The sequence below is a fragment of the Barbatula barbatula genome (assembly GCF_947034865.1).
Source record: "Barbatula barbatula genome assembly, chromosome: 21".
In the NCBI taxonomy this organism is placed as follows: Eukaryota; Metazoa; Chordata; class Actinopteri; order Cypriniformes; family Nemacheilidae; genus Barbatula; species Barbatula barbatula.
In genome coordinates this window covers 1,547,072-1,569,528 of record NC_136784.1, presented here as the reverse complement: position 1 = coordinate 1,569,528, position 22,457 = coordinate 1,547,072, and the positions used below count along the sequence as shown (strand labels likewise).

The window sequence follows — 22,457 nt, the reverse complement described above, 5'->3', positions numbered from 1 at the left end:
CAGATGTGTCCTTTTGCTCTGTCATCCCACGTTTGCAATGTAGAGCAGAAGCCTTCAATGACAAGGACCCCTTAGATGAGAGATGCATGGAGCAGGGACCCCTTAAACTAGGTGTATATTTAAATATAAACAACCCTTATTGTCACACTAATTTAATGTTAAGACATTACAGTAGCACTATTATGCATGTTATAGTTGCACATACATACTTAAAAAGTAGAGACATGGCTGCGCAGTACCGTTGCATTCTAGTAAACTGTGAGTGGACCATTTTAAGATGGCTGACGTGTCAGACGCTAGAGACTGCGGTGTTTAGCCTCCTCGCTGGTTTGAGGGCCGAGTAGAACCGGTTAAGAGGAATCTAGTTATTTATATATGGATGACACTACATCCTTCCAGAATTTTATTTGATAGGAGATGTATTTAGGCTCAAACCGTTGTTACCATGGAAAAAATGTAGTAAGAAACTCCTGCGTATTTATGCTTTTCTGTGAGGCTGTTAGCTGGCCTTAAATTGCTTTGTGCCGTAGGTGTCTACACCTGAATCCAGCTGAAACTTTAGCCTCGCTGCTTAATATACTCGAGCCCCCCTCTTCTCTCCACCCCCTCGCACTTTCATTCTGAATGTCTGTCAAGCTCTGACTGCGTATCGGACCGAAGTGACTAATACAGGACTAACACCACCCACCAGCTTTACTCTGAGAAGCTTCTGCAAGTGTGCGTTTGTGTGTTCGCTGAAGTATTCGTTAAACACTTTAAAATAAAGCTTGTGTTTCAGTTGCTCAGTTGGTACAGAATTGCGTCTGCAGTTGAAAAGTTGAAGCACACATGTTTGTGATAAAAACGTACACCGAATTTACTGCAAGTCGCATTATATACAGTTAAAGTGGCAAATGCAGAAATGTAAATACACAAGCACATTTTCAGAAAATACATTTACACCCACGTGTGATCTCGGCCTGTATGTGAGGTCTAGACGACTGGGTTGTGTGGTCAGGAAACAAATTCAGCTTCATTTGGTTTGTCTGTTTTCAAATAATGAGAGGGAGTGTGTATGTCTTTCTGCTTTTAATTTTGCATACCTACATTCACCGTGTTGTGTCTCTCTTTTTAGAATTCAATCATAAGGACGGATTCAAACCAGCAAACAGAAACTATTTTTGTTAGTGGTTTGGAAAATTACTGCTGATAAAAAAAGCATAAAAATTTACTTTTGCCGTGTTTTAATTTCATGTGGAACAAGATGGTCAGTGTAAAAATGTAGGTAGGGTTTTATCCATTGGGAACCGATTGGACGGTGAAAATTGGGCGTTTGATATGCCAGACTTGAACCAGTACTAAACGTGAGCGTGGATTGTGGAGGACCTAGTCCTCTTCTAAAACACACAACACCCACTTCTGAAGAGCCTTTAAAAGTGGGACATGAAGGCTGAAGGTCAAGTTCACCTTCAAGACCATCTCTATGTTTCCCCTATGTTAACACCCTTGTTGAATCTCTTTTCCCAGTATTGTTTTAACCTTTATGGTTTACTGAAATGACTGAATGTTGGCAAAATATATTAGACAGGCTGAATAACCTATAATAGCCTAAAGAGCAACTAAAGTTGTTTCAGAGACAACTTTGTGTGTTAAGAAAGTAAACAGAATGCAAATGATCTAATGAAACATCACAACTTGCCTTCATTAAAAAGCTGAATTTCTTTGAAGATATTAACTCCTTCACATCGACAGGAAAGCCTTATAAGGGCGTTGCGTGGGGCATGCGTGTTTGTGTGTGAGGTTTACACGAGTGAAGCTGGAGGTAGCTGTTGCTACGGCAACAGGAACAGCATGAATCTGTGTGCAGGTGCTGTTGCTTGAGTCTGACTGCAGGAGGAGAACGATGATGTTTCTTTTTTGGGGGAAAAGGTGGATTGACTTGAACAATTGATTGTCGGTGGGATTGACCCCGGAGGGGATCAGGGGATGGTAATAGAGGAAAAGAATGGGCGAGAGAAAGCGAGAGCAAGAGAGAGATGATGCAGAAGGCAACGGACTCAATGGGAATCCAGTAACATCTCTTTCAGGGAGTGAAGGAAAGAAAAAAAGAGTTAAAGTTATTCAATAAGAAATTGCAATGCCTATTTTGTATGAAATATTACAGCGTTTATTGTAAATAGTTTCTCATTTTCAAATTCGTGTCCCCTCATAAAATTTAGTTAAAATCTGAAAATGCACATCCTTCCTGTAATGACTATCCATCTTAAATGGCGGCTTGGGCGGGGCATCGGTTAACTCCTCCCCTTCAACTGTCAGTCTGCTGCCAGTTCCAGTTGAAAATGCAATGTCTGTTTTAATACATCCAATCAAATCGCCGAAAAAAACTAAAGCCACACCCACTACTTTCCTAATTAGAAATTCCATTTAACTCAGAAATGCTTCAAATTCCGGAAGTAAAAACGATTGCAACTTCCGTTTCACAGGGCCTTTAAAAGAAAAAAGTATTTGAAGAAAGAATTGTAAATAGACAGAATAGACAGAAAAAAAGTCTGTCAACATATAGTTGCCCTCATGTCTTTGCATGACTTACATTGTTTGGTGGAAGCCAGATGGAGATAGTTTGGAAAGCCTGGCACGACATATTTGAACACAAACACCGATTGGAAGATTACCAGTCAACTGATAATGATAAATTGAATTCCAGTCTGTTTTTAACACACCAAGCTATCACAAAGACTTTTTAGCGCGTTTTATGCTTCTTTTGCGTTCTGGTTATAAATGAGCGAGAGTAAATGATGAGATATTTTGGGGGTGAACTGTCCCTTTAAGAACAGATTTGTATTTGTGTGTGTGCTTCTATCTCATCACCAGAACTAAATAGGTTCTCTCTTGTGTAGAAGGATGTGTGTGTTTTTCGAGGCGCATGCACGAAAGAAGATTTACGCAGCACAATGCCAGATTCACCTCATGGAAATGCCAGATTCTGGAAACTCCTCCAGTGTTTGGGCTTCTCCGAGAATCGAGAAATCGGGTGTACTTTGGGACTCTGCCTGGAGACACCAGTCCTGCCGTCATAAGAGATGTGTCGTGAAAGAAACAGACGGGAGTTTTCAATAGTTGTACGGAGCTTAAAACTCATCAGTCTTTCTAAAGAAATACGTTAAACGTGTTTCATTATATATATGTTTCTCACAATATGCACATTTTTGGACTAAAAGTCTTGTGATTACTGAAAGGGGAGCAGACCTGAAGAAAGTCTCGTATCAACTGTACCTGTGTTTCACGAATATTACATAAACGCAGAATATTAGATTTTCATTTGAATCGGGTCATTTAAAAGTAGACATTTCAAGCTTTCTTTAGACATACGTTTTATGTTTGTGTGATAAGTATTTGCAGAGTTTTGGATCAGTTACGCATTTCAGAAATGATTTATGCGACGGCTGATAACGTGCCCTGTTTATTTACTTTATTTTACAAAAAAACAACGCTGTGATGTTGTTGTAAGCTTACACACGTAAAGGTAGACAACTTACAGTGTCTAATAATGTCTAACATACATGTGTATGTCCAAAATAAATCTAATGTTTTAAGTGCTCTGAAAAAAGTGAGGTATAGCGGCACGCGTCGACATGGATATTAAAGGGAAAGTAATCGATATTATCGACATTGGAAAATTGCGTCGGATAGAGCTTCTTAGTGTCGGTTTCGATTAATCGCCCAGCCCTACTACTAATATTGAGTCATTCTACTGCAGTGAAACATGAAAGAGATTTATGTGCAATATAAAATAAGATGCATAACAAAAAATTATTTGCCTTATTATTTTATAAAATGCATCTGTGCACTTATGGTATACAGTAAATTGTTAAGGGCAAAGTTTATACACACAAATTCTGTCTGTCTGCCACTGGAAAGTACATTCACATTTATGCTTTTTTGCCTTTATCCAAAGCGACTTGCATTGCATTCTATTATACACTTGTTTCTGACTATGTGTGCAATCCCCTGGGATCGAACCCATGACCTTGGCATTGCTGGTGCCGATGCTCTAACTCTCTCTAAGGAGAGTCACAATCTGTCCACCAGCATGACTCTCTCTTTCTCTCCGTCTCTCTCTCTGTCTCTCTCTCTCTCTCTCTCGCTCTCCGTCTGTCTCTCTGTCTCTCTGTCTCTCTCTGTCTCTCTCTCTCCGTCTCTCTCCGTCTCTCTCTGTCTCTCTCCGTCTCTCTCTGTCTCTCTCTCTCTCTCTCTCTCTCCGTCTCTCTCTCTCTCTCTCTCTCTCTCTCTCTCTCTCTGTCTCTCTCTCTCTGTCTCTGTCTCTGTCTCTCTGTCTCTGTCTCTCTCTCTCTCTCTCTCTCTCTCTCTGTCTCTCTCTGTCTCCAGCTTTGACTTTGTCCTTGAAGGGATAGACAGTTTTCTACTATTTGCTTTTATTTCATGAACTCAAAATCTCTGATTGGGACTTCAAGCGCTTGATAATTGAATGGTGTCACAAATTCTTATTTGTGGAAATGTGTTTTTTTATGCTATTATCCACACACAGATATTTAGAAAGATGTTGTTTTAATGTAAATATAATTACCCCATGACTCTAACCCTAAAGGAACATTTTGCAATTTTAGAAACCGGGACATATGTTATTAACGTTGATGAGCATCCGAGTACCAAATGGAGTTATTTTCATATTTCGCTCGTATCTGGAGAATATTTGCTCCCTGAAGTAGTTCAGTAAATGATTTATAAAGCATTTAATAGCATGTGGATGTTATCAAACTACTGACATCTGTATACAGTTTTTACTTCTTTCTTTTTATTCCTTCAAAACATCCGTCATGTCTCGTCTGTTTTAAAATTTTGCTGCAATGCTTTGCCACAACATGTTGGGTTTGTTGTTTTCTTCACTGAGGTGGAAAAACAACATTACAAAAAAAGCAGTGTTAGATGATAAATCCTCTTTCATATAGTCTAAACGATTTCTTCCGTTTTGTCAGTTTTCACCATATTTACAACCCCTGCTGTTTACCATATGCCCTCCTCTCTTTACAACTCCGCCCACCACAGACAAAAGTGCAAAATGATTGACAGGCAAAAAGCTTGTCTAATTGGCTAGAAACAATTATGGTCTTCGATCAGAATCCTTTTGTGTGTCTGTGTTTATAAAGCCTTGTACTGTCACAGACATGTGATTTCTGTTCTATTTCAATCTATTTCAGACATTATTTTATACATTCCTTTGTGATTAAAATGATAAAAAAGCTAAATGATTTGAGATGCACGAATGATTTTGACCGGAGGTTGATCATTAGAATTGATTTGAGGAAATGCTTGCATTCTGGGGCAAAATAAACCATGAATGAGAAAGAGACGAGATTTACGGGTGAACCATTGATAAAGCGAGAGAGCGATGGAGAGATGAGGCAGTGATGGGGTAAACCATGTATGGCAAGAGCGAGTGGGGATGAATGAAAATGAGGGGAAAAAATGAAAGACAGTCAGAGAAAGTGATTGGCAGAGAGGAATGAATGAGCGGGAGACGCGATCGCGCTTTCTGTGTGGTGTTTTTTTCTCATTTGCCCTCTAGCTGAGCTTTTCTGTCTGGCGTAACGTGGGCTGTTTCTTCGGCAGCTGTTGCTATGGGAATTTCTGCGGTAGGGGAGGAGGGCAGGGGTTCGAGCATTCCAGCGAATCTCCTCTCGCGGTCTTCCCTTCATTTCCCGTTTCATAGATCTACAAATTAGAAAGAAATTAGTCTGAAAGCAAGCATTTCCCGTTGGGCGGTAGCGGGGCAGATCTGCACGATCTTTTCTTGTTGTTATAATATGTGGCGCTATGCGGGAATAAACGACTCACGCAGTAGTACAGGACATGTTTAATTCAACGAATAAAAGCAGACAACTTATTTCTTCTAATTTGTATTAATTTATTATCAAACAACCGTAATACAGATGATGTTACTTTAGATTCACCCATCACCTCGTGATCAATATTCTCCTACAGCATTTATTACACGATCAGCTTTCAATTGCTCCAAATGTGGTCGATCCTTCAGGTGTACCATGTATACGGACACGTATGCATACTGTATGCCATTCAGAATGCATGCATTGTTTTATGTGTTTTCTCCGCAGGTTTGTTTATGCATGTACAAGTGCTTGTTTACAGGGATATAGTGATGATAGTGTGTGTGTGTGCTGTGAGCGTGGGAACCGTTGGGCTTTGACTACACAACGCCTGGGGTGTGTGACTGTGTACGTCTAGGTATGGTGACTAATCGCTGTGTGTGTGTGTGTGTGTGTGTGTGTGTTTGTGAGAATCAAACTCATCCACCCAGAACAACTCACAGGTGTTAACCAGAGATTTCCTGACAGCTGTTTAGGTGAATGTGTGCTGCATGCATTTCTAAATATCTTAAAATGTCACGTAACGTAATGTCATAATATCAATAGTTGTTGCATATTACAATCATCAATGGTTCATTTTAATAATTGACAATCAATGAAGCATGCTTTAACTTGTAAACATATGGTACTCTTGTACACTTACACCGTGTCTACACCGGATGCGACACGACAAGCAGTCCTGTTGTGTTCTATTGTCTTGTCGCGCCAACCAAAAATGTTGACATCCTTCATTCACCCTCGAGTAATTCTTAGTTTGTATACATTTAGTTTCAAAAGATTTGTTTGAAGAATCAAATAATCGATCATTTCTGGGGCACCATTGACTATCATAATAGTTTTTCGCCTACCATGGTAGTCAATGGGGCTCCAGAACTGTTTGGTATCAAACATTCTTCCAAATATCTTTCTCTGTGTTTCTCAATGGTGAATAAATGAATCATTTTTGGTTGAACTATCCCTTTACGGTTCTGTTCGTTAACATTAGTAAATGCATTAGCTCACATGAACTGACAATGAACAATATAGTTCAACAGCATTTATTAAACTTTCTTAATGTTAGTTATCGCAAAACATGGTTCTGTCATTTTACTGTGCAATAACTAATGTTAACATTTACAACTTTTCATTAGAAAAAAATGTAGTAGTAAACGCTTAACTTAACATAAAGTAAGATTAATAGATGCTGTAGTACTGTTTATTGTTAGTTCTTCGGTGCAAATGCATTAACTAGTGTATACAAGTATAAATGTGTGACCATCTATACTATAATAAAACCATTGTGAATTTTCATAAGGGTATCGCAGTGACAGTCACTATTAAATATGCATGTCGTTCAGAACAAACGGAGCATAGATGTCTGTTTACATCTCTCAGCGTGTTTATGTTTTTATATATCGAGTGGGTGGCTGTGGCGTGTGCGAGTCGTGTATTAATAGGTGTGTTTGAGCGCGATGTGGGCGGCAGTTCTCCACAAGTGGGTTAGGAACTAATCTGATGCTGACAAACATTTCAGGCTCCTCGGTTGTGCACGGCGCGAGCGCTCAGCCGAGGGAATTAGACTGCTGGCTTTTTATAGACCTTCCGCTCTGTTCTGTCTCATTCGCTGAGAGTCCGTGTGGTGGTGGTCAGGGCTTTCCCTGCGCTTGGATTAAAAACACGGAGAAAGGTCGCTAGTCAGAGAACAAGGCAGGAGGAGGAGGAAACGAGAGAGAGGGAGGGAAGGAGGGAGGGTCGTGAACGGTATCTTATTCAGGAGTGAGCTATCAACACACAGACGGCTTTTATAAGAGTGAAAGCGAAACAGAGAAAGAGTTTCTAGGCGAGGTCTGTCCACTGTGTGTTGTGGTTATGTGGTGTGTGTGTGTTTGAGAGAGGACACATTCAGGTGTTCCCCAGCAGCGTTCCGTGGCGCAGGGAAATCCGTCTCATCCTGATACGGACACACTTTCACTGGGACAGAAAACAACCCTGTCGTCTGTCGCACAGGTATTTTGTGTGAGAGCTTGCGATCATGTGGTGACCTGTTTTAATGCTTGGTTCCTCTTTCACTTCTGTCTTTTGACTTCTTTTATTTTAACAAATATAAGTTAGTCTCACGTATGCAATATTTTCAATATTTTCTGTGCATGTGTATGTTGTGTCTTGTGTTTTTTCAAAAGGTTGCTCGAATGGCCAGTTTTGTGCTTTTGTGTTTTGGAAAGTGTTGTTGGCTTACTGTCGTGTTAATCAAGTTGTCTCTTGCTTGCATTTTTTTATGTTTTAACATGTCACGCAAGCTTTGCATTTGTATTTCTAAGCGTCGAGGAAACTTGGTTTTATTTATGTGCAGCTATTCACAATGCACGTTGATTCCAGAAAATAATGCAGAACCACTGTTTGAATTTCATAATGTAAAAAGTTTAATTTGCAGTGACTTTAAGATACGTAAAATGCATTACAGAAAGAAAATGCATATAGATAAAATATAGATTTTATATTAAAGGTCCAATATGTCCTTTTTGGATGATATATTGACAGAAATGCAATATAATATACATATCTACTCTATGTCTTTGAGTATAAAGATCATTCACGTGACGTGTGAGACCAGGTCAGAGTTCACCAAACGTGAACTTTGCCATGCGGCGAAATGTAAAATATCTTGCGACGAGCTTGTGTTTGGCTATGAATGGATGTCAATGGAGCAAAAAGACAGCCACCTTAGAGTTTGAAAGGGGGAGGGGTGAAGGGAGCCGTTGGTTGCAATTCACAACCTCACCGCTAGATGCTGCTAGATGACATACACTGGACCTTTAAAACGTCAATCCTGCCTCTTTATCTGCATCTCTGTTTAAAACAAAATTCCAGGTGACTTTATGTTCTTATATTTATGTGTGTTGATGTCAGATGACATGATACTGATATTTCCAGCGAAATCGTACCGAACTTTAACAAACCTAAATATGTTTTTTAATTTATTATAAGCTTACGAATTGGGTTAAAAAGTGACGGATTGCCTATATATTACATAATAAATATGGTGAGAAAGTCAAATGTGTATGTGAATGAAACTGGCCAGTGTTTGTTTTTTGAAAGTGTGCATATTTATGAAATGGTTGCACGATTTATTAGTTGTATATTTGTATTTTTGACGGCATTGCATTGGTTACGTTCAGCGATCACGATCAGCACAGAAGGTCACGAATCTCTCCTATCTGGTTTATCAGTTAATAGTCTTAATAAGTCTAGTCGACTTTAACCCACGGTCAGCTTAATTACTTTATTTTATATCCTTCATTAGTTTTTCTCCGTTTTGTGTACATGACTGGAAATGTTTTCATGGATTACGGTCTTTAAAAATCAGGAACTTCACCTGGGTCAGTTTAAAGCTCTCCAGGAGTCACAGGTGCAGACCCTCCTCTCCTCCACCCCTACGGCTAAACTAATGATAGGATGGATGAGTCTAGAATGGATGAGCCTACAGTGGTTATGTAATAGACGGTCGGGATGCGCGTGTGTGTTTCATGTGCAAAAGAGTTAGAGATTTTAAAAAGTTAAAGAACAATAGAAGGCAATATACGCAAAGATGGTAATATAATGAAGTTATAGAAAGAGGAGAATATGTAGAGGAGAATAAATGCGATGGGAGAGACAAATGATGTGAGATTGAAGTGCGGAGGAGGTGAAGATGAAGGATAGTTGTGGATATATCTGTATCGTCTCGCAGTGTGTGCCGCACTGTGTTCGATTACATAACGAATCTCCAGCCGGGCTGTAATCTGTGCCGAAAAACACAGAAAGCAACTTGAAAACACACAGTCAGAGATGATAGTGACAGATTTCGATGTTCAGATGCTCGTGTTGCTCAGACTGACACTATGAAGCCCCGGGAAACGCTCGGACACATGCCGGTCGACTGTGAAAGTGCTCAAAAGATCACACAATCAGGCTTGGGAGCCCATGAGAAAAAATGGCATGAGACCGTCTCACCTCTTTAGTCATTAGATATTTCTTATGAGAAAAAGAGGCAGAAGTCTCACAAATGTCTCCAGTGGAGTTTGAGAAGAGATCTCAACCATGTCAGCTCTGATATATCTCCAATCAAAAGTCAATATTATTAAAAAACCCAATATCAACTCAAACATTTCTCATCACATTTACCAGATTAGCTAGATTATCGCAATCTACATTCATTTTACACTTCAACAGAAATGTTTTTAAAATGTTATTCTAAGGTTACCCCGCAGAAGCCCATCAGATTCCTTTCTGTCATGTTCCTCCAGTGACGTTTCCAAATTTCACAACACGCATAATCCAGGTTACCCAGCGGCAGTAAATCGATGAGAAAATCCATCAATGAGCGCTAAACAGCTCTGTCCTAATGAGCTCAGAGGGATTAACATTTTCTCTCTAAACATGACCCGTGCCGAATGCATGCGACTGCTCCGAAACGTACGGGGTCCCCTGCCATTTAACGCTCATCATAATTTAGCTGCTATTGACTTTTTGACGTTATTAATCCATTTAGTGGGTAAATCATGAATTCACTTTCACATTAGTGGTGGTGGGCTGTGTTGACGGGCGCTATGTGGCAGATTAATGGATTTTCGAGGGGGAGGCGCTATAAGGGGAGAGACGAGAGGTTCCGCTCGTTTAATGAGTTTGTGTAAGGGCACATGGAAACGTGGCCCTGAATCCTTTTAAACATATTCGGACGTGCTGAAGCCAGAATAAAAGCATTTGAACTCTATGACATTACCAGGAAAGTTCAATCCAGGATAGCATACTTTATGAAATTTGCATTGTGAAGGCAACATTTTCTGTTTTGGGGTAGAGTAGTGGGTTCATTCTTCAAAATGTGCAAAGTTGTGTCATTTCCATAAGAGACACCACAGCTTTCAAAAGAATGCATTGCCCTTTTCTCCTTTTCATACGGTAATATTAATTTTCGATGAGAGCAGCGTTCTTTAGCTTCGCTGGAAGTGCGATTGAAAAACCTCGGCGACATAAAGGACAGCGGTGAATGTGCTTTTGTGTCGGTGCGATACAGTCGCAATGACAGCTGCATTGGACAAGAACTCGACGGTTCTCTCGCACAACAGCTCTGAAAGGAGAAGACTTCAGCATTATTCAAACTCCTTTTATCACATTCACATCGCTTTAGATTCATATGCAAAGAGACTCTTGAATCTGGATTCTGTGTGTGAGAGTGTTGGAGTATAAAACAGGTGTGTTAATGCACACGATCTAACTGAAGATGTTTGAACCCTGTTAAGCTCAATGTAGTGTTTGGTGGTGTTTTTAAAGCGTTTGCGTTAATGCGTTTTTTGCTAATAGTGAGGAATGTTGGACTTTTGAAAACCAGAGCAGCCTAGAAACCGCTTAGCAATTAGCAACCACCCACAATGCCTCAGCATCATGATGATACAGCAGTGTACTTCACTATGGTAAATGGTAGTAAAAATGATAGATACTGATACCTTACCATAGTAAAAAATAAATGGTAAAACATTACATTTCTATGCATTTGGCAAATGCTTTAATCCAAAGTGACTTAAAGTGCATTCAAGCTATCATTTTTTTTATTCTTATTAGTACATATATTAATAGTACATAGCTCAGGCTATATATATATATTTGTACATATTTATATATATATATATAATGTATGTATAGTATAGTTTTCCTGTGGCTCAGTGGTTCGAGCATGGCGCTCCCAAGGTCATGGGTTCGAGGCCAGGGGATTGCACATAGTCAGATAAAATGTATAGTATAAAGCATCTGCCAAAGGCATACATGTAAATGATCTCACAAAACCAGCTCTAGTTTTAACCCAAACCAAAAGGAAAAGCTAACATTACCTAGGATTTATCATCATATATTAGTACATTCATATTGATAAATTAGTGATTATGTTAAATATTAAATAATTTAGTAGTAAATACCGGAGTATTTTTTAATGTGGGTTGAATGGAAAACGCCATCTTGTATCTTTTACTATATTTGGTCCATTTAAATCCTGCTGTTTTCATGTCTATTTGATGAAATTGTTTAAATATTTTGATTTATTTTAGAGATTCATTGCACGTATGCATGTGTTCACAGTTACACATGTGTTAGTCTGCTTGTTTTGCCACATTAGAGCATTTTCCCGTGTGACCTGTGTTTTAACCGACCAATGAGGGGCTTCGGTTAAACTGTCAAAAATTCCCCATACATTAGCAGCTCATAAAAGTAGCGCGCAGGGGATTTCCTAAGTATGTTTGTTTGTTTTCACACATTTTACATCCAGCATAAACAACTGAGAAGTGCCCTTGCTGTGGCATTGTGGGACCATCGGTTCTTCTTTTTTTTGCAAAGCATGTTCTGTATATAAGGCTGTTTATCTCATTTGCAAGTCGCTTTGGATAAAAGTGTCTGCTTAATGTAAATGTAACTCTTATATATAGGTAGCTATACATTAAGTGCAGTAAGTGATTCTATCAGTACATGCTTTTCTGAATGTTTTCCAAACTTTCTTTGCGTAAATCATTCTCCAAAAGCATCAGGCGTCTAACATTCGGTGGATTCAACAGGAACCCTTTAAGTATCTAAACGCACACGCAAGAATGTTTCCAGAACAATCAGGACTAAGAGTCGTTTTATCCAAAAACACTTGCAATCTTGTTATCTTGACTATTTAAATCTGGATTAGGCCGTGTACGTTTCCAAATCGTGCCCTGATTGGACTTAGTTCCCTTGGCAGTCGTCGTGAACTTTGGCAGTGCTGTCCGGCGTAGAATACCAATCACTTTATAAAGACTGAAAAAGTGTTTGTGTAGAGCAGTTCCTTTTTAGTGTTTTTCATTGGACCAAATGAACCTGGATTCATCTCACAAAACATGAAGTTAACATTTCCGTGGAGGATTTATCATTGTGATTTTCATTTTTGTCATGATGATAAAAAAATTGAAATGTAAAAAGTAGTTTTAAGAGCGTCTCAGTTTTATTCAGCGGTTAAGAGCGGGTCGGGTATAATCCAGGTACGCAGTAAATGTGACCTGGATTTGTTTTTATGTGATCCACCCTCAATGTGTATCTTGTGTGCTCGTGATTAATGAGCGTCCAGTCCGCAGAAACCCTCAGAGGGTTAAACCTGCCCGAGAGAAAGCGAGGGAGAGGCGTCCAAGAAGGGCATCGGTGAAGACGGATTGAGCGAGGCAGAATAGGATCGCTGACGCCGAGCCCCAGTGCTAATGATGACATCATCTGTTTGTTTGGTTAGGATTGGCTCAGCCTGCCCTGACAGGGATTCCCCGTCCGTTCCACAGGGACACCGCGTGACTGTGTGTGTGTGTTGGGAAGAATGCCTATGGTGCTGTTTTATTGACACAAAAGCCTCAGGTTTTGTGCTTTGTGTGTTGTTCTTTTAACTGGGGGAGTAAGATTAGTATTATACTCAAATAAAGTAAAAGAAAACAGAAAAATGAAAGAAAAGAAAACAAATGTATTCACCCTTATGTTGTTCAAAACCCGATTGTGACTCTTTCTTCAGTGGAACCCAAGAGAAGATATTTAGAAAAATGTGTTCATACAGGGTGCGTCAATGGTATTCAGTGTTCTATGCAATCTTCTTTTGTGTTCTGCCGAAGAAAGAAAGTCATACAGGTTTGAAATGACATGAAGGTGAATAAATGATGAAAGGATTTGATGTCCTTTGATTTTAAAATGTGTCCTGTACATGTTTGCGTTTACATGCACACTGTCCAACACAAAACACTATCTAGGACAGAAAAGAGTGCGAGCGATTTTATTGAATAGACGTTTGTGAGTGTGCGCTGGCCGCTGTCAAATGACAAAAGTGTTGTGGAATGTGATGTTATGGGAGGCGACAGAGAACAACTATTCTGCTGTCAATCATACACACGCTGCCATGACTGTAAACATGCACGCACACACACACGCCCGTTCCAGATTGGTCTGGATCTGATTTATTATCCTGACACAACGAGGAAATGAAGTCACTTCAAAGAAGTGTCACAGATTCAAACATGCCAGATTAGATAAAAGAACACAGGTCTGTCTTCTTTTTTTAATTCTATTTTTGGCAATCTGTAGACTATTTATTTTGTTTATGTTATTAAATAAAATATTAATTTATACATTCCACTGAAGTTTGGTTGTAGAAGTAAACGATTTGTAAGTCTTATTGTCAGATTCTCTTTCTTAGATTCTTGATTTTCATGTTTTTACTCGTACTCAACCTTATTTTGAAAATAATTTGAATATTTTATTACAAATAAGATTTATAAAGGATTGGTGATACTGGTATGGTTGTAATCTATGGCTTTTCTTGTCTGGTTTACATAATATCCATTTATAAAAGAAGTTGATATGCTTGTTGTCTGTTTTTAAAGTCAGTGAGGTTGTCTTGTCATTCGTTCAGCTTTATTTCCCGTTTAATGCTCTCTATCCATAAGAATCACTCAGATCTTTTAAGAACAGTGAGAGAAAGTCCCTTACAGTAATTCTAAAATATTTTCATCTTAATTATTTTGCTAGCTTTCAATTTTTACTTTTTGAGATCCAGCGGTTCATCCTACTATTGTATGCGTAGTTTTCTTTGCCAATACATTTTAAACCATGCAAAACACTTTTGTAAATATTTGTTTATTTTATCCAATATAATGTCCTCATGATAAAGTGTTATAGGATTCTGTAATATATTATATATATTATTATAAACGTGTATATTCGTTTTAACACTTTTGTGTCTTACCAAGCTTTGCGTATCCATGAATAACACATTTCACGAAAAAGGAACATTTTTTAAATGAAGGAAAAAATTTATACAATTTATAATAAAAAAATCTATCTATATACATATGTATATGTAAATATGTCCTATACTGTATATAGGCCTACTATATGCTCAACGAATTTCTTGCTGGATCTCAGAAACATAACATCATTTGACTCTGTAGTTGCTTTAAATGTGATTTCAGTTTCTTGCTGGATCTCAGAAACATAACATCATTTGACTCTGTAGTTGCTTTAAATGTGATCTCACGCTTTTAAGTCATGTTTCGTTTCCTCTTTTTGGGAGGTGAAACAGGACGCTGCTTTTTTGCGCAAAGACGTACGGAGAGAGAGAGAGAGAGAGAGAGAGAGAGAGAGATTACGTGCAGACATTCATTGAAGAAAGGAGAGAATTCTATGGTTACTTATATGGACTTCTTACAGAACAGATTTTGTTACAACCAATTTGAAATAAAGATGTATCCATTTTATTAGAAGCTTATGTTAATAGACCATTATTTTCCTTAAAGAGGTTGTTCACACAAAAATAAAAAGGTCTGTCATTATGTCTTTCCTTTATGTGTTAAATGTATTTTTCTTGGGTAAAAGCAGCAAATTGGGCCTCCTTGACTTGTCAACCAACCTAGCAACCACATGGTAACTGCATAGCAATATCTCGGTTATCACCTATAACATGGTGGCGGTGAGATTCATTTGGAGAAAATGTTAAAACCGAGTTAAGTAAGTTATGAGCTCCCCTGTGTAATGGTCACCATGCGTGTGCGCTTGGATTAAAGGAGCATAAATATAATTGTAGAGCAGGAGGCGTGTGTTTGTCCTAGAGAAGCACTGAATCAATTTTTCACCAGCGTGCCCACGTATCTGCACTGACTGTCTGCCGCTGTATCCACCCACTGCTTCCTGCGGGGGCCGTCTCATGCCACACGTGTGTGTGTTTGTGTGAGAGGAGTTGACAACAATTGTTTGTGATATGTTTGTGTGGGTCAAAAATAATACAGGTGATTTGGCGCATGCAAGTGTGTGTGTGGAACGGTGATATTCATGCATCTGATATCGAGAGCAGATGTATACGATTAGTTCGAGTGGGACGTTCGTTTTCAAGTCTTTTATTTTTTCCAACATGTTTTGGGCTTCAATGCAATGCATTAATGCGCTAACAGTTCAAATCTATGAAGCTATTACTGTAATGTGTAAATACACTTTTAAATCTATAGAGACAATATGTTAATACCATAAAGGTTGCTTATTTTTTGTCTCAAACCCCCAGAACGCTTTGCCACATTGAAACTAATTTACTCCCATATAAAATAATGTAGTATATTATATTATTTACTATAGTAAACCCTTGTAAAATGTAAAGATATTGTAGCGTTTTTTTTTCTTTTGTTTGCTTTTTTATAATATAATATTAAAGCATGCTTCAGTTATATTTAAAATGAAAGAATACTATAAAATATTATAGTATTTTTTTCACGTGGGCTTGCACGTTATATTTAATTGAAAGGATGTCGTAGCGTTTTTTAATTCAACCTAAAACATCATTTTAAATCTTTTTATAGGTGCTACTGTAAAATCAGAAATACACGCTTGCACAAGCTCCACTTTTTACTGAAAGTGTTGCTGTTTCCTAACCCCCCCCCAAAAAACACTTCCTTAAGTTCCTTGGTTTGCGTCTGATGTTTAAGGCTTTTGGAGAAACTCTGAATTATGGAGCACCGCAGAACTCAGTTGTACGTCTCTCGACAGGGGAGTCAGGGAATTAGAGGAGAGATCGCTCATATGAGGGGAAAGAAAAGAGGAAGTTTGGGTAGCAAGTGATGATGGAGCTCATGAAGATGGACACTTGTGTAATGGAGGCTCAGTGGATGTTGTCCTGCACTGAAGTGGGTGTGTGTGTTTATGTTTGTTGTGACGGTGTGTGGGCTGTCACAGCTATGAGGAGGGGAAGGTTACTGACTTGGCTTCTGGTAAGCGGCTCCCTCGTGTCTCCTGCGTGCTGATTGGTGGCTTCAAGCTCATCAGAGTTTCCTGTAAAGAAACCTCCCAAATCCTATAAACTCATGTTATGGTCCTTTCTCTAGTGTTAAATCAATACGCCTCTGAAGTTGTTCCATTACATGGATTTAACCACAGGTAAGGGCTACGGGGAAATCTCACGAATGATGCAAAGCATTTGATTAATTGTTAACGGTAACGTAATATCTAAATTCACACTGTTTATGGCCACTAGGGTGTCCAGTCACGTGTTTATCCCTGATAATTAAAGTCTGATGTGAATCACCGGAGCGACTCATTTCAGGGTGTGAATTTTCTTGAAGGAGAAGGCAGCAAATATCAGAGCCTAGAAGATGTTATTGCTCAGAAGCTGCTCTTTGATAGCTATGTGGTGTCTTTAATTTGTGTCATTAACTTGGTCTCAGAAGTTTCTTCTTAAATTGCTTTGGAGAAATAAAAACAAACGAGAGCGTAATTGTTGAAACACATGACGGGTATGGAGGTGTAAAATGAATGCAGGTTGTAGAGATGGAATAATGTAGATTGGTGTGAATTTGATGAGAAATGTTTGAGTTGATGTTGAGATCTTCAATAATATTGTTTTTTGGTTGTAGACTTGACCAATCTGAGCTCAGTTTCACACGTTGACATTTCTTCTCAAACTCTAAATTTCCATTTGTTCTCCATTTAATCTCACTGATGTTTAGTTGGAATAATATGACCTAAAGCCCATTACAGAAAAACCAATCTGTGATTTTCTGTATGGGATTTGAAATGTAATTCTAAGGGTCAGTTATGACTGTTTGGCGTGTGACGAACATTATAGATGAATAAAATGATAATATAAGGTCGGAAAGGGTCACATCCAGCCACAATCAAAGTGTGTCTTTTCTCAACTCGAGTATACTTAACGTGACAACTAGCACACGTAAAATGTTCTGGGCGGATGTTATTTCAGTCCTGCGGCAAAATGTGGGTGTGTGTGTGGAAATCCCTCAATGTTTTTGGCCTTATTTCTCTCCCAGCGGAAAAGTGTGGGATTGGGAACAGCAGTTCTGCTTTCTGGGGAATCCTTGAGTCGATTCCATGGAATGGTCTGTCAAGCACTTGCACGCTCGGATGTTAGTTTCAAAAGAATCATTTGTGTAAGTGCAGGAGGGTGAGGACAAAAAAAGATACAGGAAGAAAATGATTTATGATGTTCTCACTTCTTTTAGCCCATGAACATGGTTTTGTGTACTGTGTTATAGGAGACGTCTAGGTTGCGTAATTCCCGCTGTCTGGTTCCATCACATCTAGGTCATGTAAAAACATGCACGGTCTGTTGAATGTGAACATCTGACATTCATTTTTCCATCCGCTGGATGTTCAACAATACCAGTTTCCGGCGCTGTTTTTATGTGTGTATGACTGCATGCTTTACGGGTTTCAGTCCTACACCATCAGGCAAATGACTTTAACCTTTTAACACCTCTTCTGTTATTCGTCAAAACCCTCGGTGTGGAAAACTAACTACTCGTATATATACCTTTGCTTTTGTTTATCGTGAGATCTCTACAGCATCCAAACCTTGACGGTCCCACGTGTTATTCGAGATTTCACAGGTGGGATGTAAGCATCCCCTGAAAGCGTCTCCAGATCTTAACATTACGTCACCAAAATATGGATATGGGCTCAGGGTGTCATTTGGAACAGAGCCCCGGTGTGCAGTAAGCACCAGATGGCCTTCTAACAGCATGCGGTGTCGTTTTTAATAACCCTACTCTCAAATGTTCATTAAAAATTTTGTGAATAAATGCCACCCACTTTGGTGCAGATATTTATACCCGCAATGCCGCATCGGCCATTAAAATCTGTTTTGATGACGTTACACATCCGCAAGCCTCTTTGTTGTTTTTGCACACCGCATAGCAAGGCTCGTGAACCAACCGAGATGACCAATGTGTTCCCTAAAGGAAGAAAGCTGCTTCACAGTGCCTTGTCATTGTTAACCAGGGATATTTTCAGTCTTTCTTGTGAACCTTTCCACTGCATCTGGCAACTGCGTCCTTCTTTACCGCGTACACATTCGATAGAAACAGGTCTCATCACCTCATCTGGATTCTGTCAGCTGAGAATTTCACAAAACAGAAGTGGGTCACATCTAGGGATCCTTTGCAAATTGAGAGCACCAGCGGAAAGGAAAAGAGGAAGAGCTGTTCGCTAGAGGAGATTCTGAGCATGAGCTTCATGACTTGCAGCTTTTTGGAAATGTTTCAGTTCTTCTTTCAGTATTCATTTGTCAGGAGGTTCATTTCTGGTTAGGTCATCTGACTGCAATGCTTCATGGGAGATGTCTTAAACCTAGATTGGAGAACCCTGCACATAGACATCGTGCGGTATTTATGCACAAAATACAAGTGAAACTTCAACAATAAAAAAACTATGAGTGCAATGCATTGAGAAAGGTCACATGTGACCAAAACATTTGCTAACTTTCCTCCGTCTTTCATTAAAATTGGATCTTGCACTTGATGTTTTTCATGATGAAGTGTGCTTGTTTTCAGTACTTTTCTAAAGGCACAGAGGTGTCTTATTAGTGTATTTCTTTAATTCGGCTTTATTCTTCATAGTAAATTTAGAATTTGTCCAAAAAACCCGAACTCTCTGATGTACTCAACTATTCTGTGAGTGTGGCTGGATGGTAAACCTATTTTCAGTTCATTAAGTAATGCTTGTTATCTGATCTCACACATACTGGACGGCCCATCGATTGCTCTGAACAGAGGGAGAGGTTCTGGACTCGTGGTTAGATCAGAGGCCGGAGAGTTCAAGTCTATAAGTGACGGTGGTCCAGAAATATGTAGGTGATGGTGTTATAATTGGGGATGGCGGTGGTGAACTCCGGAGGGGTGATGCAATGATACGCACTGACATGACAAGAGCTTCCTTTTTTAAAGTTTAGATTAGCTCTCCAGAGATATGGAGCATTTTACTGTGGCACATTTTCAGGCCCCTTTCTGGAGGCGTTTACATGAAGGACAATAATAAATGTTCTATGAAGGATTTTGCCACTAATGGCCAGCCAATTGTTTCATTTCTGACAGTATTTTAGGTTTTTAGTGGATGTTCTGGTGATGAAAATTCAGTTTTCATGTTATCGAATTCAAATAATAGCAGACTGGGTTTTACTTTCACCGTTGTACTCGATGATGCACAATATCATCCGAGATGTATAACAATTTTATTGAAACGAAGTTAATCATACAATTATGTTGTCATGTCACAGCTAAGTACTTACTTGTTTCTGTCCGTCTCTTGTGTGAATGAGGTCTGGATCTGTTTTGAAAACAGTTAGTGATGTTTTGTGTGTGCATTCAGCAACCTCTTAGCTTTTTTTTAATTTTGAGTTTTTGTTTATTTTTTGGGAGAAAAGTAAAAAGCGTCTTTGTCTAACGTACACTATTAGCTTTAATTTGGCACTTAAAGGGACAGTTCACCCCAAAATTAAAATTAATAATTTTACTCTCATGTCATGTCAAACCTGTATGACTTTTTCCTCATGTGGAACAGAATGTCGTATATATACCTTTGCTTTTGTTTATCGTGAGATCTCTACAGCATCCAAACCTTGACGGTCCCACGTGTTATTCGAGATTTCACAGGTGGGATGTAAGCATCCCCTGAAAGCGTCTCCATGCACATTTATGTGTATTTATTATATGTGATCCTGGACAACAAGTCTTATGGGTCAATTTTTCGAAATTTAGATTTTTACATCAACTGAAAGGTGATTAGTTAAGCTTTTTATTGATATATGTGTTGTTAAGATGGGACAATATCTGGTAGAGATACAAGAGTGTAAAACTCTGGAAGTAAAGGGTGCAAAACATCTAAATATTGAGAAAATCGCCTTTGAAGTTGTTAATCCGAGGCACTGTAACAGGCCATCCACTCACAAAAATAAAGTTTTTATATATTTTGGGTTGAAAATTTACAAAATATCTTTATGGAACATGATCTTTACTTAATATCCTAATGATTTTTGGCATAATAGAAAAATCTATAATTCTGACCCACACAATGTATTTTTGGCTTTTACTAAAAATGTTCCCGTGCTACTTAAGACTGGTTTTGTGATCCAGGGTCACATATATTGTGTTATATAACAGAGCGAGTTTGCAGAGAGAGAGAGAGAGAGAGAGAGAGAGAGAGAGGGGAGGCAGATTGGTTGAGTTAATGATGGGTGTGTCTTTGGCTCACTCATCATGACATAACATGTAGCGACCAGGCTCATCCCCCCATCGCAGCTCCACCCGGTTCAGCATGCATTAAAAACTGCAGTCTGTTCCAGAGACTCATTCCCATTTCTCCAGTATGAGTCAAACACCTCCCACCAATTTCCCTGTGGCCGCGGCTTTTCCCCACATTCAGCAAGCGAGGATTCTTTCCGTTACTTGTTATGGATCTTGCTTCACAGGGAGCCGTTTGTTTCAAGAGTGTTTGCTCAAGTTTTGTAATGGGCTTTTGTGGTCGGAACACACCACATCGGTGTGTTGTGATGTTGGCTGCTCTGACTGTGTGTGTGCGTGTAGAAAGAAGATGATTGCTTCTCAGTCAACACATCATACAGATGTACATGAACACACACACACACACTGTAACAACTCACTCGTTTTAGACTTATGCGATCAGGAAATAAATGGACAGTCATTTCAAAGCGGTATGACTTTCTTTCTTTTTCAGAAAATATTTTGAAGAACGTTGATAACCAAACAACACAACCCTATTGACTTCCATTGTATGAACACAAAACCGCTTCTCAAAATATCTTCTTTTGTGTTCCACCATGAAAAGAGTCACATACTGGTTTTACACGACATAAGGGTCAATAAATGTTGACAGAACATTTATTTTTGGACAAATTATCCATTTAAGTTCTATTATATGATATATTGTCAGTTCGTGTGTCTTCCACACATAGCGCACAGGAATATAAAATATACAGTCGGAAATAACCTTTAGCTAGATCATGAATGGGAAGTCCAGATCACAACTGATGATGGTATATGAGATTATTATATTGTATGAGATCAGAATGCTTGATTTTGATTGGTCAGCCACCGCATTCTGCTGTAAACAATGTTGTGTAATGTTACTGATGTAATTTCTCTTTTTCTCGTGTCATAAATGAACGAACGTATATCGTCCCTTATATCCTGATATCGATTATATTGATTTTGAGCGGTACTGATTTTTATCATATTTTTATTTTATAGTTTTATTTTAACACTGCATATTGGAATTTATAGTCCGTCTGGTATTTCACCTGTGTTTTGACTTGCATAACCTTTTATGTTTTGCTTATAGTCAATGTTTTCTTGTACAGCTGCTTTGTAACAATGACAATTGTAAAAAGCGCTATGTAAATAAAGATGACTTGACTTGACTAATATAGAAAATTTGACACATTGGTCTTTTGCCTTTTGCAAATCAGAATCAACTCAGAATCATTCTGGAATTTAACATCAATTGCGGTTATTCTTAATCATTGATATTATTATTAGTAATGTTAATCATCTAACATGAAACTCTTCCTCTGTTTCAGACAAAATAGAAGAGGCACAGAAGGAGCTTAAAGACCCCAAAGGTATGATTCATCTTTATACGAACACAATATCACTGTTCCTTTCAAATGCATCTCACACAAAAGGGTACCCACCCTTCTTCATATCAGAACATTTAGTACCTGTTCTCTCTCTCTCTCTCTCTCTCTCTCTCTCTCTCTCTCTCTCTCTCTCTCTCTCTCTCTCTCTCTCTCTC

At 38.8% G+C, this 22,457-nt stretch overlaps 1 protein-coding gene across 5 annotated transcripts in view; it reads left to right on the top strand.

Moving 5' to 3' along the window:
- Positions 1 to 22,457, top strand: part of hivep1 (HIVEP zinc finger 1) — a 44,039-nt gene that overhangs the window by 7,157 nt on the left and 14,425 nt on the right. For 4 of the 5 annotated variants that reach the window (XM_079485325.1, XM_079485326.1, XM_079485327.1 and 1 more), the window contains exon 3: positions 22,243 to 22,284. In XM_079485325.1, the coding sequence (XP_079341451.1) occupies positions 22,243 to 22,284 (42 nt within the window). Of the gene's footprint in view, positions 1 to 7,338; positions 7,869 to 22,242; positions 22,285 to 22,457 lie in introns of those variants that run through there. The other variant, XM_079485328.1, reaches the window with a different exon arrangement.